The sequence below is a fragment of the Perna viridis genome, chromosome 6 (assembly GCF_037379345.1).
Source record: "Perna viridis isolate PV_CMFRI_1.1 ecotype Kerala chromosome 6, ASM3737934v1, whole genome shotgun sequence".
NCBI lineage: Eukaryota > Metazoa > Mollusca > Bivalvia > Mytilida > Mytilidae > Perna > Perna viridis.
This window is the reverse complement of record NC_142450.1, coordinates 45633106-45650080: the sequence shown is the minus strand read 5'-3', so window position 1 is coordinate 45650080 and position 16975 is coordinate 45633106. Positions and strand designations below refer to the sequence as shown.

General features: G+C 33.7%; 1 protein-coding gene across 2 annotated transcripts; it reads left to right on the top strand.

Annotated features, from left to right (window-relative positions):
- The first annotated feature begins 6188 nt into the window (after window positions 1-6188).
- LOC148615251 (retinol dehydrogenase 12-like) lies at window positions 6189-16700 on the top strand. Of its 2 annotated transcripts, none has more exons than XM_088589977.1 (8): window positions 6189-6350; window positions 10944-11029; window positions 11959-12166; window positions 12519-12553; window positions 12855-13058; window positions 14712-14862; window positions 15181-15307; window positions 15886-16700. In XM_088589977.1, exons 1-8 carry the CDS (start codon window positions 6275-6277, stop codon window positions 15986-15988), a joined length of 990 nt encoding a protein of 329 aa, XP_088446103.1. In that variant the 5' UTR covers window positions 6189-6274; the 3' UTR covers window positions 15989-16700. The 2 variants fall into 2 exon arrangements, with proteins under 2 accessions (XP_088446103.1, XP_088446104.1); XM_088589978.1 differs by having other exon boundaries at window positions 6282-6381.
- Window positions 16701-16975: the final 275 nt, after the last annotated feature.

The following is a 16975-nucleotide window of genomic DNA, read 5'->3' as shown; positions in this document are numbered from 1 at the left end:
GTCGGGTTGAGGGTATGTGCCAACCAGACATATCAATATCCAAATAAAAAAAGGGTTGTAGGGTCAGAGGAAATTCGGATTAAAATTAAGTTAAATTCATTTTTAAAAACGATTTAAAATAAAGAGTAATAAGAGAGTTGAATTAGGAAACAAGTGAGTTGAAGGAAAAAAACTTAAAAGGCAAATTAAGACTTTTGAAAAAAGAGGAAGGTTTACAAAAACCAGAGACAGAATATGTACATAACACAAGTAAAAACTCAGTTTTTTTGTTTCTTTTGTTTAGTGAGGGGGGGGGGGCTAGAGGAGATGGATTTTTTGCTATATTGTCCTTATCTATCATATCATACATAAAAATCATAGTAACAGTTTAAATGCGTGAAATACAGGTTTTGAAATAAATACCTGTTATGAAGACTGCACAATGCCAAGTAAACTAGATACATTCATATTTCCAATGTGTTAATCGTTAATACACTGATACAATCCATAATCCATAAATATGAATGAATTACAGCCATTAAATTCCAGAGGCAATAAATAACACAACTTTATTACATGATTTCTACATTATCCAAACACTTTGTGAAAGAGTAATCAAGGGAACCAAGGTTATAGCGATGATCAAAAGAATTTAATACAGGGACAAAGACCAGACATGGAAAACAAATATACACAACAAAGAACATAAAGTAATTAAAATCATACATACAAAGCAACAAAAGCAAATGAGCAACTCGGACTCCACCAAAAACTAGGAGCATGGACCAGGTGCACCGGTAGGGTAAGCGTCCTCTGTTTTTCTAGACACACCCACCGAGTTGCTCATAAAAAGTCAAGTATGGGGTAGACAACAGAGGGAAGGAAAACTATGACCAGTTGAATAAATCAGTTTAAGAAAACGGATTCTGATTAAATTATACAAGGAAGGTTTTATGGGAAGAGCGAATTTTCTCTCACAGGTTGTACAAGATACGAGTTGAAAATCTGAAAGAGTAATCAAGGGAACCAAGATTATAACGGTAATCAAAAGAATGTAATCCAGGGACAAAGACCAGACATGGAAAACAGACATACACAACAAAGAACATAAAGTAACTAAAATCATACATACAAAGTAACAAAAGCAAATGAGCAACTCGGACTCCGCTAAAAACTGGGAGCATGGACCAGGTGCACCGGTAGGGCAAGCGTCCTCTGCTTTTCTGGAAACACCCGCCGAGTTGATCATAAAAAGTCAAGTCCGAGGTAGACGAAAGAGGAAAGGAAAACTATGAGATTTTGAACAAATCAGTTTTCATGGCGCAGATGAAATTATGTTTTCAATGGACCCACTCTGTTATAGGTAACAATCAGACCAGACTCTTAAAATGATACAACACTTATAAGTAATGGGATTCAGGCAAATATAATACCATAAATCTGATTTACAAACATCATATAGAAAAGCAATGTTAGTCAAGCTTGATTTCGAACAAAATATATTACAATACATCTAAGACCCATTACTATAAAATATCAAGGCCAGTCTAAAAACCACTCTTACGTCAGTTATTTATGTAATAACTGCAGAATTACGCCATTCTTGCACCTTGAATAAAACATATTCAAATGCACTTTTTTCAAAAAATTTGAACTTCCATAGAAATTTAATCTGCGCAAAGTGCCGATTAAGGTGCTAATAAATTCTAATTGCTTATAGAATTCTACATGATTTCTATGTCTGAATTTCGCCAATTTCTAAACTAGTCATCATTCCCTCTGTCCACGTAAGAACTGATCTTAGTTTCATAGATAAAAACTCTAGCTGAGAGTTTCCTCAAATTCATGTATCTTTCAAATATTTAAATTTCAAGTAATCTCATTAGTCCAATTTTGCATTGACAAAAAATTTAATCAGGAAACTGAGCCATGCCAATCTTTTACTGGACAGGGAGAAAAATTACAACCCCAGACTAATACATAAAAGCAAAGACAAGTAACGAACAATATTGTAGTAAACAAACTATATTAAAGATACCCCTTGTTACAGAACTATCTCTCCGAAAATAACTCGAAGATTTTTGTGTTATTTTGAAACTTATATGTTGAAAATTGAAATATTGTTAAGGATTGTCTCTCTTTGTTCAAGACCAGTTGGATGTCCTTAATTTTATTGTTTTCCTTAATGGGCACAGTGATTAATTAAATAAAATACCTGTAAAGGTAAACTCAAACAGTCGGGCATTCGAATATATACTGAAAGAAGTTATGTAACATTGGTGTTAAGTAGCAGTCTTTATAAAAATCAGGCAGAAGGTGATTCATGCACGTCAAAAACCCACCAAATTTAGTTTTATTTCTTTTCAGAAACAGTTACTGAACACATAACTAGTTGAAGTTTTTCATTTGGTTGTTGCGCTTTCGAGATAAAAAATATATAGATTGTACATGGAATTGGCACTTTGCAAGAGTTATCGTTCTTGATTAGGTTTCATTTGGTTGATTTTAGTGGTAGATAAATGTATGATTTTCTAAAAAGTGCAGATCTGAATGCATAAATGATTACCGTTATGTGAAAGTATAGCATATGTAGACTGAAAAACCATTGTTTGTTCTGTGTGTTTTTCTACACCATGAATCACTTCACAATTGGCAGTGTCTGAATTTTATATGGACTTGTACTTAAGTGTCCAAACTTTATTCATATTCAAGTTCCAACTAGTTTATTGGACAAAGCATTTATACTATATAGTCAAATACAATTTAAAGGGAATACAATATTTGTGCAATCCAATACTTACAAACTGACATTTTACATGTATTGACGTAGAAAACCACATACCTAACGTGTTAAGTAAATATATTACAGCACACCCATCATATGGAAAAATATAAACGGTATTATATAAGTCCAAAACAATAGCAAAATGATGCAACAAAATCCCAAGCAAAATGATGGTACAAAAACCCTAGCAAAATGCTGGCACAAAACTGCTAGCAAAAAGGGCTTTTCTACCATCGTTTGTCATTAACTTATAAAAGTAAAAATATTTTAAAAACTGTTTCTCTGAGTGGGAGAGATTCTGTAAGATATTGTTCTTTAATTTCTGTGATTTATAGATCTAACTGAAAACGATTTTCATTCGTCTCTAAGGGTGCCTCGTTCCCCATTTTTCACAACAACCAAGGAATTTAGATTTCGACCATGCAACACATCACCAGATTGGTTTGAAACCTAATTTCGGGGATTTGATACATCGCATCTACCCCAACGAACTTGAGATAAAGGATACTACAGACACTGTGAAGTCAGCCTCATATCTTGACCTACACTTAGACATCGATGGTAAAGGAAAACTATTGACCAAACTTTACGACAAACGTGATGACTTTTCATTCAGAATTGCGAACTTTCCTTTCATCTGTGGCAACATCCCTCCAGCACCTGCGAATGGAGTGTCATATCACAAGTCATACGTTATGCCAGAGCTTGCCGACACTTTTTGTATCGCGCTAGAACTCTAACAAATAGGCTTCTGGAACAGGGTTATATTGCTACAAGATTGAAGACATCACTACAGAAGTTTTATGGTCGTCATCATGAACTCGTGGATCGTTATTGTGTATCTATCTGCACCATGAAAACTGATTTATTCAACGGGTCATAGTTTCCCATTCCTCGTTTGTCTACACCGGACTTGACTTTTTATGAGGAACTCGGCGGGTGTTGCTTTTTTGCTTTTGTTATTTTGTATGAATGATTTTAGTTACTTTATGTTCTTTGTTGTGTATGTCTGTTTTCCATGTCTGGTCTTTGACCCTGGATTACATTCTTTTGATTACCGCTATAACCTCGTTCCCTTGATTACTTTTGCTCACACCAGGTAATCGGACACTTAAAAGCAGGTGGAGCACCAAGACCCGAGGGAGTAAAGTGCGAACAATGTCTTCAGGTGGGTATCTTAATTTCGTTCACGAAAAAGACGAAGGACAGAAATAAGTTTATCAAACGTTTCACATGTCATACCTAATTTTATATACTGGTTTTGGATAATAAATCGTCACGAACGTAATTGACTCTCACACACACACACACACACAAAGAAAAATGCTATTTTGGTCAATATACATTCCATGCACAAACTATATTTATTATCTTTATTTATCTTTATTTGGTGATTTCGGGGCAATTCAGAGCTTACAACTGGGTGTGAAGTCCGCTTTGTTGGAGGTTTCGTTGCGGGCTCCGATTAAATTTTTACTCCTGTTTACATGTTTATATGGTTGATTTACCGTTGTGCTTCTTACATTACCCATATCCTTTCTTTTTCGTTTGAAGTAATATGCATGATATACAATTATATAAGTTCCTACAAATTATGATGAGCTTGCTTTGCTATTGTACGGCTTGTATAAAGGTAGGCATCAATATTTTTTGTTTGTTCCATATGGTTGATATTTACTTATATAGATTTCCTTTTGTCTTTGTGAAGCCATTTATTGTTTTAAGCGTATTTCAAACTGATAGGGTTTATGACATTTCCTCATTCTGATTGATTTTTCAGGTCGAAAAAGATTCTTGCAACGTTGTCTTTCATCGGTGTATTTAATTTCTTCAAATACGTGAGTGAGGCCATCGTGAGCGGTTACGCTTTCCCCCCACATTCGTGTAAGTTGGATGGTACTGCTCCGTTCGTGCTTTTTAGTTTGATATCTTTGTACACTCGTATTTTCATCTAAAACAAGTTGTCTGTATTTCAACGATGCAATGGTCGATGATTTTTCTGTAAGAAATGTTCCTTTAATACACAATAGTAGCACTTATTCACGTCCTTTGGTTTTAATTTGGTGTTGGAAGAAGCACATGATGCATGGAAAGAAAATGAACAGCAGCATTTCTTTTTATGTATCACAGTAAGTATAAAAAAACAAACTGAAAACATCAATTTTAAGGTACGAAATAAATGACTAAATAATCCGGTTATTTTTGTTCAATCGAGATAACAAACCGGCAGTCAACAGTGTCCTCACCCGTGCCTCTTTGTGTCCGATTTTCGCTATAGAGCAATGCTGCGCGAACAACTTCAAATTAAAACGTTGGTGACGAACAGTACGTAAAATTTGGTAATCAGTACGTTACTACAGAGACATGTGAAACGTTGGATAAATTTATTTTTGTCCTTCGTCATCTTCATGATGCATGAGCACGAAATTGAGATATCCACATGCAAACGTTGTTCGTCACCCGGTCCCTAGTGCTATATTCGGTCCCATGTGTCCGAATACCCGGCGTGTTGCTATGATTTTAAGGATACCAAACCATTGCCTGTTTCAGCTTGCAATCTAAATATTTATTTTTATACGTGTATGCATTTAATATTCTAAAGTTGCTTTTATTCATACTCATTATGTGCCATTGGTAACATTATAATTCCTAATACTCATTTTATATGTCTTAAGTAATTTTGGGCAAGTTCCCTCTCTCGACAGACAGAAGGTATATATAAGTTGCGGTTCATACAATGCGTGTACAAGTAAATGCTGTTATTATTCTAAGGAGCAATTTGAAGTCATTAACATTGTACAAGAATAAAGACTTTCAAATGCAGAGACTCAGGGGTGAACATGTACCATTACTTAGATACATTGTATGTGCGCATGTAACTATTTATTTGAAAACTTTTAGACCAGTTAAAATACACTGTGTAAGCAGTAAAACGTAGAATTCTTCTTCTTGAAGAAAAGTTAATGATACTTTTATACTGATACGGTATAAAATAATGATTTTAGGGTCCAAATCTATTAAAAGAAATCAAACAATACACTATACCGAAACCCCCCCCTCCCGGTATTTCATCACTTTATGCGCAGATTTAAAAAAAAGGACATGTAGTGAACGCTATTATTTTTATAGCATACGAGAATGCCGCGTATTTAAATTACAGGGAAACTTGCACAAGTATGTCAACTTTCGTCTAGAGAATTGGCCTTCGATGGCAAACATAGAATTTTCCAAAGGTACCATTATATTTAACGCATATCTTATTAAAAATTTACGATCATGAGAACAAGGTAGCGGTATGAACGGCCGAGCGAAGCAAGGCAAGAACAATTTTTGGGGAACAATTTATGAAAAATTAAGATTTCATGCAAATTTGTTTCCGCCTCCTTTGAATTTTTATGCAATCATTACTAACTAGACTTATCTCCCTTTAGTAGTTTATTTTTATTTACATTGGGAAGTGTTTGAACCTGAGGTTTATACATCGTTATTAACCGGAAGATCCCAATAAGTATGGGAGGGAAGGTATCATTTCCACGACAACCACTCGGCAGGGAGAGAACAGTAATCGTTACCGGTGGAAATACGGGTACGTAAATCAGAAATCATTTCACTGAAAGGTAAGTTCAATATCGATTATTAACGTATGAGTATTAATATAAGCCAATCAAATCGTTTTAAGTAAAGTTAGACAAGCCCGTGATGTAGCCGAGGGTTTACATAGAATAAATCACAAAATAGTATTGTTAAAACAACTTTGTATAATCATTTTTACATTCACATTTTTCAGTGCAAAATTCATTCATTCATTTATGTCTTTATTTCCTCCATAAGAGATATACTGACAATTCCTTAAATAATTAAATACAAACTGAAGATGCAATGCAATCAGAAAGTTAACATGAAAATCATTAAAGAGTACACAAGTTAAGTGATGCATGTATATAGATATATACATGTATACCTATTTATAAGTTTAATTAGGTGTTTGGTGTTTGCCACGGAACTCAGGAGTAAATTATACTTTCCGAGGCATTGCAGATGTACGTGACATTGAATTAAGAGAAGATAAGAGAGACACTAATTGAAGATTAATTGGTGAAAATAGGGAAGTTTGTCTTAACAATAAATTATACCTTAAAAAAATTGTAGAAATATGTTTTGGAATTAGAAATAATTAACTCATGTAAATGAGAATGATAATTACAAAAGGTGAGAATATCACAGGATAAGGTGCTTTACATTTGTGGAATAGACAATAGACGGCATATCAATATCATAGACATTTTTTGGTAAAGAGTAATCAAGGGAACCAAGGTTATAGCGGTAATCCAGGGACAAAGACCAGACATGGAAAACAGACATACACAACAAAGAACATAAAGTAACTAAAATTATACATACAAAGTAACAAAAGTAAATGAGCAACTCGGACTCCACTAAAAACTGGGAGCAAGGACACATGTAAAAGTACAAAAAAGAGAAGATTTCTTGTAATTTTAGATAACACAGATTCATGTAACTCAACCCATGAGAACGAAACTGGTGTACAAATACACTTTTCTGGTTTTCAAAAACACTTAATGTACATGTACTTCCTGTATTAAGTTATGTAATAGAACAATCCAGAGAAATCTATTTTCTCGCCAAACTTACAACAGCTTAAATCTAAAAAAAAAAACTATTGTACGAATCCTCCAGTTTTATTTACTCGTTTAATTTCCATATTGAATTAATTATCAAATTAATTTTAATATTGCAATTGTTTAAGATGCCTAAGCTGCCTTAAACACCGGTACTATTAACTAAACACGAGTTCTAAGTATTCTAATGCTATAAATCTCTTGTTCTAAAAATAATTATGAACTCTAATACCACTTAAGCTAAGATTGTCATCAATAGTGTCAATTTAAATTCAGTTAAACTTTCGAGATATCTAATACATTCATAAGTTTGTTGGAAAATACAAATAAAACATCGCATAGTTTTTCATTCTTCACTTTCCGAGCCATCTACTAACTCTGGCACAAAAGCGGCATCCTCAACATAGTTCGACCAACTTGTGATACATTTGATGTCCCATTCATGTCGAGCAAATCTTAAAAACCAAAGAACTGTTTATATATTTAGGGTCACACGCTCCATATTCTCTGGCACCGGCCCGACACTGACAATACCAGCTTGTATTAAACTGTGCTATCATACTCAATCCAAAGTAGATACGACTTTGATGATGTGTACCGACTTTGAAGTATAACCCTCAGCAGACCTTCAAAACCTCCATTCACCATGATATTATATATGTATAATCGTCGTTAAGTCGTATAAGATTTTTTGACATTCCTGGCTCATCTATCTTCTTCCACATTGCCATTCTTCTTTCTAAATGCTGTTCCTCCACCTTTTCTTTCAGCTCATTATTCTGTTGGCCAGTGCCTAAACATAAGGATATAGAATATACCAAATAATAGTATATTTAATGCTTGTAGGCTTGTATTTCAGTGCATGGAATACTATCAATTTATTTGGTGGTAACAGTCCTTCAATATATTGGTCATAGTTATTTCATTACTTCAATATGCTTCACTGTGTAATATCCGTGCGACTCAATGAGTCGAAGCAAATGTTGTAGCTGATAAAATAATTGATCTTGATATCTTTGATTACTTGTTTCAAATTGATTTCATAAAACTTTAAAGTGAGATAATGAAAATGCATTTGTAGCTCTCTTATGATATGAGGGTTTCTTGTGGAAGAGAAATCAAGGGAACCAAGATTTTAGTGGAAATCAAAAGAATGTTATCCAGGGACAAAGACCAGACATTGTAAACAGAAAAAAATATAACAAAGAACATAAAGTAACTAAAATAATATATAAAATGTAACAAATGTAAATGAGCAACTCGGGCTCCACTAAAAACTGGGAGCATGGACCAGGTGCACCGGTAGGATAAACGTCCTCTGCTTTTCTAGAAACACACGCAGAGTTCCTCATGAAAAGATTGGGTAGACGAAAGAGGAAACGAAAACTATGACATTTTGAACAAGTTAGTTTTCATGGTGCAGATAGATACACCGTATAACGATCCACGAATTCATGATGACGACCATAAAACTTCTGTTGTAATGATTTAAATCTTGTAGCAACATAACCCTGTTCCTGAAGTAAGAAGTCTAGCGCGATACAAAAAGTCTGCGTAGTTCTGGGAAGCTCTTGCATAACGTATGAGTTGTGATATGAAAAATCCATATGTAAGTGCTGAAGGGATATTGCCTTTTCAACTCAACATTTGGGGACACATTTAGGCCCACGATTCATGTCGGACACAATTTTTGTGGTGGATAAATTAAGCACTTTTGACACACAATTTTTCAGCCACCCAACTGCAAACCTCAATCAGTACTATTGTTGTTGTTGACAACACAATAACAGATATGACTTCTAATTTATTTAACATAATTAAATTCCTGAGATATATGCACATCCCAATATGGTAATTTAACGCCCCATTAAGTTTCATAACAATCCTGCAAGTCGTTGGGGATGAGTTGCAGTCAGCGCATGATATCATGTTTTTTTTCTCTCACTTTGATGTACACAAAAAGCAGATGTGAACAATTCCCTTTTTTTACCCTACGAAGCTCTAGACATAGTCCAAATAATTAAAAAAATTATACTTTGCCTGCTGGTCGTCTTCCTGCGTGGGTGAGGTATAAACGTCTGGACTTAACAGAGGCGTACATATATGTTTTCCGTTGATTTTTCGCTATTCTATGACTTATTGACATTCTAGTTAATTTACTGATCTACTTAGCTATGTAACTTATGACAAAGACAAACCGATGTTTAGAGCCCTCACATATATGAGTATTCCGCTGAAATTGCAGATCTTGGATATTATCGTTCATTGAAATTTTGAAAGGGAATTCCAGGATAAAGGTGGTTCCAGGCTATTTTTTTGCCAAATTTTGCACAAATTTAACAATTTTTTTCAACAAAAGGCCGGGGATTGGCACTTTGCATTATTAATTAGTTCTAGTTCGTTAGTTAATCATATTGATCACTTCGTCAGTAAACTATCAATTTTAAAACGCGTTGAACCCCATTTATAATAGACGCAGAAAACTATTGTTTACACAAACGAAATGTTTCTTGCAGCACTCATGAAAACATACCATTTGAGTTATGTAAGCAAGTGGGTTTATATAGCCAATTTGGATGAGAACAGACCTTTTGATCAAAGAGTATGTTTAATGCAGTCTCCCAACCTTCGATTTAGGTAGTACAATACAGTTAGGTCATTTCTGAAAATTTTGTCTCATTTTGTTGAAATAAAGCTGTTTTGAGGAAATCCGCACAGAAATTTCTAGTGTTTTGTAAAAAAAGTGCATATTTTTTAAATCCTTGGTGTGAGGGAGGTTCAAGTCATTTATAAGTAATTTAGTGATTATTCTAATAAAATCCAGTAGCCATGGTAACATACTGAAAAAAAATATTACTTAGTTTTAGTACATCTCAGGGGTGCCTTTCTAAAACTAACAGCCAAATACTATGTTTTATAAAATATCAGACACTTAGACATTACCACAGGATGAAAGCATGCATGGAGTAGGTGAAAAAAAGGTAAAATAGTAAGACCCTTTTCGATTCATTCTCTCACAATTTTTGTCCCAAAAGTTCGTGCGAAATAAGGTATTTCGAAAATCAGCCATCTGATGCTGAGGAGAGAACCCAATACCGCAGGGGACAGAAACGTTCCGGATACCATTCTTCATTTAAATTACACCAGTTCACCATAACATATATTACATCTGTCTATGTATAAATGCTTATCTACATTTAAACAATATATCCACCAAATTTCAACTTTTAATTTTAAGTTTTACAAAATTTGACCGGGGTAACTTGGTGTGCGAAACAGTGCGCCTTAATGTAACTATATAGTGCACCCATAAGAATATATTAAGTGCGGACCAAACCTTTGATCAAAGAACCTGTCTTGTGTCGACACTGACATTTGATTTAGAATCCATTTAGTGCAGAATCTATTTTTTTAATTTAAGAATCTGTTTTGTACATCATATACCAAACTTTTTGATTTAGGTATTTTTTCAGTGTGCGGAACTCAGATCTTTGATTCAAGTTCATGTAGAATCTGTTAAATATGTTTTTCTTTTTCAGGAATAGGATATGAAACTGCGAAATGGATAGCATTTCTCGGCGCTAAAGTGATAATAGCGTGCCGCTCTGAAAGCCGGGCCAATGAGGTAAATCTGTATTACTACACTTTGAACAATTTGAAATCTCTTTGAAAATCAAATAAAGCAACAGACCAGCACTATAAAACTGCTTTGTTTAACAAGTGATATTTGCTATTATTTGACTTTTAACTTCATTGATAATGCATCGTTATATTGTTGTATCGCTAAATGTCTCGACCAACGGGAATATGCGATACTTCCTATAACACATGATGTGCGTCTGCGTTGATGTTTTGCACCGCTCATATAAATTGATCTCAAAGTAAGTTTTTCAGAATGTTTATCAAACCCCTCTATATCGTAGTATTTGATATACATTGTACCAAAAGCATGAAAGGCCACCAGGGACAAAATGAACATCCAATTAATTTCATTTTTTGATCGCATGCTTCTTCTTCAAGTAAGCTTCCTTACTTGAAACCAAAGTTGATATGATATCCTTTTATACAATGATATGGGCCATGGGTCTCTATAACCCCCTTGGGAAGCTTGATTTGATTGGAATATGATTCCGCAAAAAACTAACTACAGCGTTAATCGTTTGGATACTAGTAGGGTTTGAACTTAAATTACACAATTTCACTGAGGTTCAGTTATTCATTTTTATGATGTTAACTTTCTGTTATGCTAAATAGTATAGATAAATATCTGGCTTTCTTAGTGGTATCATATTCGCCTTGTTTATTATCTTTGTACCGCTGCTTCTTATACACAAAAAAGCATTTGTACACCAGGGATCAAGCTAATACTTTCATAAGGACATACTTATAAATTAGAAAAAAATAGACCTACTTTTCGATCCTGGTTTCCACGGTAACTCTGCACTAATTTTTGAAAAAAAGGAAAACATGAAATACGGTAAGTCTGCAAAAATTCTTCAAGAGGCGGTTTGTTATCTGGCACATAAACTTATATTTCTTCTTAATGTATTAAAGGCAATAGCTAAGATGAAAACTGAGTTCAAGGCTGAAAAAGAGCGCAAAACTGAAGGCATTATCTCTGATGATGACATTGATGTCCAGTTCATGCAACTAAATCTCTGTTCCCTTAATTCCACTAAGTGTTTTGTTGACGATTTTATAAAATCCGGAAAGAAACTTCACGTGCTAATATGTAACGCAGGTATTGCCATGCACGAACAAGGTAATACTCCCATATGTTTAAATCATTTACGATACACATGTAAAAAAATAAAAAAGGAAACACACAAAATCAAATATAAAACTCTATTTCTAAAAAAATAAACAAAGTCATTAAAAAATTTCTTTGAAAAAAGATCCTTGCCATGTCATAATCTATATTGACATGAATCAAGCCATTCTATAGTCTTCTTCATCGACTGTCATTTTATTACTATTGTAAATTATTTGACTCCATGGTTGTGAAGTCAAGAAAAATACTGAATTAAAGTTGCAGTATGCATATTTAACTTTTCAATTATATTAATTCTAAGTAAAATTTCGTTTATAATTTTATGTTCGTTATTTTTGTTTAGAGTATACGGAAGATGGGAATGAACTGATGTTTCAGGTAATGATTGTATTCTATATATATAACAGGAGATCTACTCTCACAAAAGGTACATTGAGGCATTGACATGTGTCTCAATTTCTCCATTCTAAATGTGCATATTTATATTGTTGTATTGGTAATGCACATAGTTGCATTCTGCTAAGTTGTCATCTTATAAAAAATATACAGGGAGGAAGTACTTGATAAGTGCTTTTGAAGTTGTCATGTTGAGCTTTAAGTTGCAGTATCAATTTAAGTTGTATTCTGCTTTGACACCGTGTATCTGTACCTTCAAATAAATCTACATGCTTATTTTCAGGTAAATTTCCTGGGCCATCTTCTGATATCACTGTATTTTATTCCCCTTTTGCTACAGAGTGGAAGCAATGACTGTAGAATTGTTTTTGTGTCTAGTTACGCTCACAATTTAGCTGAATTCGGCGTCGACAAAATTCAGGGGAAACATCTGACGAAATCAAGTTTTGACAGGCTGAAATATTATGGAAATTCTAAACTTTATCAGGTTATAAATTAGGATTATATGTAGATATTATATCTTAACGGAGTTGTTTCTCTTTATACAGATTAATGTTAACCAAATATTGCACCACGTTATGATTATATTATGATGTGCCCATTGCTTGTCAAACTTAAGCAAAAAAACTTTAAAAAAAATAGTAGGTAAACATGCATAAATCGAATAAGTTGATTATACAAAATATTCATGTATACCACAATTTATTATAAATTTGCAAAATGTTCATACTTTTAAAGATTTGTATCTGCAATCACACAAACAAAAGCAGGATGACTGCATGTTGGTGGCCGCGAGCTTACATTTTTCATCCCGCTGGGGTTGTTGTCTCCTTGACATATTCACCATGTTAATTCTCCTTTTATTACTTTTTTGTTTAATAAATATGTATCCAACATATATACATTTACATGAATTGTTATATCATATATTTAGATCAAAATATAACTTGTTTGCCCCGTGCAGGTCCGGGTGTCAACAGAATAGGCCTGCAGCAGCATTAAGCTTGTCGTAAAAGGCGACTAAATAGTGCTCAGAACCCTACCCGGGGGCTAGGGCGCTCTACCCACAAAGCAACTGGGTTGTGTGCCCCAGGTGGTAGAATTGGGTACCCCTGGTGTGTTACATGCTGGGGTTGTCGGGCTATAATACGAAAAACCTGACCGCAAACCATAGTGGTGCACCGTGTTAGGAAAGATGCCACGTTACTCGCACGTTAAAGAACCCCACTGTGGTAATCTCCCGGAGTAGGAACCATAGGGCTCCGCCACAGGAGGCTAAATTGCCCGACCCTACCCATCTCTCCATATTTCCAGTGGCAATCAAAATTTGTCGAAATCATTGTCCTTGTGTCCCATCCCTTTTTCATTTCATCATCATTTCATGTTCATTTTATCATCAATTTCATGTTCATCGTCTGAATATAGCTGAAATATTGCTGCTCGGACGCTAAACCCCAACAAACAAACAAATATAACTTGTTTTATATGCATTATAAGTGTTTGTTTAAACCCTATATTGTCTACCCTATATCGCATACCCTATATGACACCCTAGACCTATATCGCATAGCCAATATCACACCCCTAGACCCATATCGCATACCTTATATCGCACCACTTCACAGACTATACATGTACTTGAATTATGGTTAAAATATATGATATAATGAACATGACATGTTAAAATTGTTATCATATGCTGTATCAACCATTGGGGTGACATAGTAGTCTCGGATTGATACAGCATGTGATACAGATTTTGACGTGTAATATTCAGTATACATACAAGTACATAATTTTGAGTTATATTAAGTTTTTGTCACATTTATTGTTGTTTATGAGCGCATGTTTTGAGTGTTGTGACTTTTGAATATTCATAATGATAAACAATGAGCAGATACAAATGCTCTTACAGCATGAATACATATTAAAACAGAACACATATTAATACACAATATTGTACGTATAAATCCTCTAGCAACTTCAACTGCAAGCATATTTCCAATAAGGCTTTAAAGCTTTTAGGACGAATAGTAAACCTATTGTGTGCATTATTAGTAGTAAAAAAAGCAATGTTATTTAACAAGATTTTTGCTTGTTGATATGTTAGTAGTAACCGATATCACACACTTTGTTTTAGATAATGCAGATGTTATACATGAACCGGAAGTTGAAGGACTCGAATGTGACATTGTCGTCCTTACATCCTGGTGTTGTCGACACTGAGATTGAAAGAAGCTTCCAAGATCTTGGACGATGGAAAGTTTTTATGGGCGCTTCTAAACTATTTGGTTGGTTAACTGTCCAGAATTTGCCTTTTAATGTTACAAAAAACAAGGTCTAAACGCTTTCTTTACTGAAAATACAGTGGTTGTTTTTTTTCTAGGTTTTGATCATTCATGATTTATTAAATCTACCTGATTAACTTGTTTGAAACTAAGTTTGTTGTAAGCAAGAAGTTTCGTATTTGTTTCTATAATTATTTATTTCTTGCAGGGGTAACTCATCTTAAATCCTTTGGATTTCTCTTGTATGTAAAAGTCACATGATGATATATATTTTGTAAACGTTTCATACATGATAAAATACCATTTTATTTTTCACTACAGGTGTTAGTAAAACTCCACTACAAGGGGCAGAGACAGTAATAAATGCTGCAATAAATCCCGAGTTAAAAGGAATCCGTGACAAACATTACCAAAACTGTAAACCAACTTCTATCTCACAGACTGCAAGGTCAGTATCATATTTCATAATGTATCAAAGCATCATGCTTCAAATTCATATTTCTGGCAAAAAAAGTGCACTTTTTACGTTATTTTTTAAATTCGAAAACAAATTCCTTTGATGCATTATATACTTCGCAGAAAAAATATTAGCTTTTTTTTCTCCAAAACCGTGTTTTTAAAGAAACAAAGTTTTTATTTACCTTCCAGTTCACACCGTCTATTTGTAACACATTTCCTGGTTTTGAACTAAACAGAGTAAATAAAACTTGAATTTTTCGAATTGATGGTATGGTTGAAAATTGCTATATGCTTAAAATTTATGTTAAAAGGTACGTTTTCTTTTCATGTCATTTCTGGTTAAATGAACACAAAAATCTGGACGTGAATCAATTTTAGGAAAATTAACGGCAATAAAGTATTATCTGGAGTGCTCAGCACTGTAGAATTTACCAATGTTGGAATACAACAAATGGGTCTTCATTGGTCTAGATATATATGAATTGATCAACCCTTTTGAATGCCATCAGTTATATTTCCATAATTACATAAGAAAAATTACTATTCTAAATATTTTTAACGTTTTAGGAGCACAACAAATCAGGACGAACTGATCAAATTTTCTCTGGAATGTTTAAAAGATCATTTAACAGAAGACATTATAAAAGAATGGACTCCCACTGGTTCCTAAGTTAGTTATTCTGACTCTGCATTTATCACCACAGTGACTGTTAACCAACGATCGGTAGAATATATATATTATTCTAAATTTAATCAAATTCAATTAGACTGTAGATTATATCACACTTAGGTGAAATCAGATAGATATATGTTATTTGGTGCATATACAGCAATTGATACAGGAAAATATTAGACGTGAGAAAAAATATTAAGTTTTTTAAGAATGAGAAACAATGAACTAACAGTATTCCCGTATCAAACATATATTAAAATGAAGATGAGATAGTTATCATCTTTTAAATGCTACGCAAATTGTCATTTTCAGATTCAATATATGATGTTGAACTAGGCAAGTTATAGCGTACTATTTGTTGATAAGATACATTCCACCATTCAGGGACTTATGTAAACGAATTATTAATAATTTGTTTTAGTTCATAATGTAATATGAAATTTGTGAATATATAACGCTAGAAACATAACCTTTCTTTCCATTGCTCTGTATTGTAACGTAAAAAGAGTCAGCTTGGGCAGAAAACACCAGATAAATAGTTCACTCATGCTTTATATGTATCACAAACTACGAAAGTGGCATTTTTAGTACTATGAATATGATGTCGTCTGTTTTTATCTATTTTTATGGTTTTTCAAAATTTTCTGTAGTTCGTGTAATTTTTCATTCGTTGATTTCATTCGACAATAAACGTTTTGAATGCCTTGGTTCCCTTGATTATTCTTTCAGCAAAACCACGAAAATCCTAAAACACAGTTTATTTTGGGTGATTTTTCTAGGCGATTGCTGGTATGTCCCTGTCATGACTAAGCTTTTTGATATCGATATCAACAGGGTGATAAATACATGAGAATGGTGATAATATTCACCTTTCAGTGGCTTTGTACTATTAAGGTATATGAACGCGTTCTTATAATATGTTTGTACTATGTTTTTTCCGAAATATTGGAAAGAATGCAAATCTATTGTGAACATTTCTCTTGA

Coding starts and splice junctions, on each gene's coding strand:
- LOC148615251 (XM_088589977.1), top strand. CDS start 6,275: ATGGGAGGGAAGGTATCATTTCCACGACAACCACTCGGCAGGGAGAGA. Junction 12,167..12,518: donor TATTGCCATGCACGAACAAG/GTAATACTCCCA, acceptor ATTTTTGTTTAG/AGTATACGGAAGATGGGAAT. Junction 12,554..12,854: donor GGAATGAACTGATGTTTCAG/GTAATGATTGTA, acceptor GCTTATTTTCAG/GTAAATTTCCTGGGCCATCT.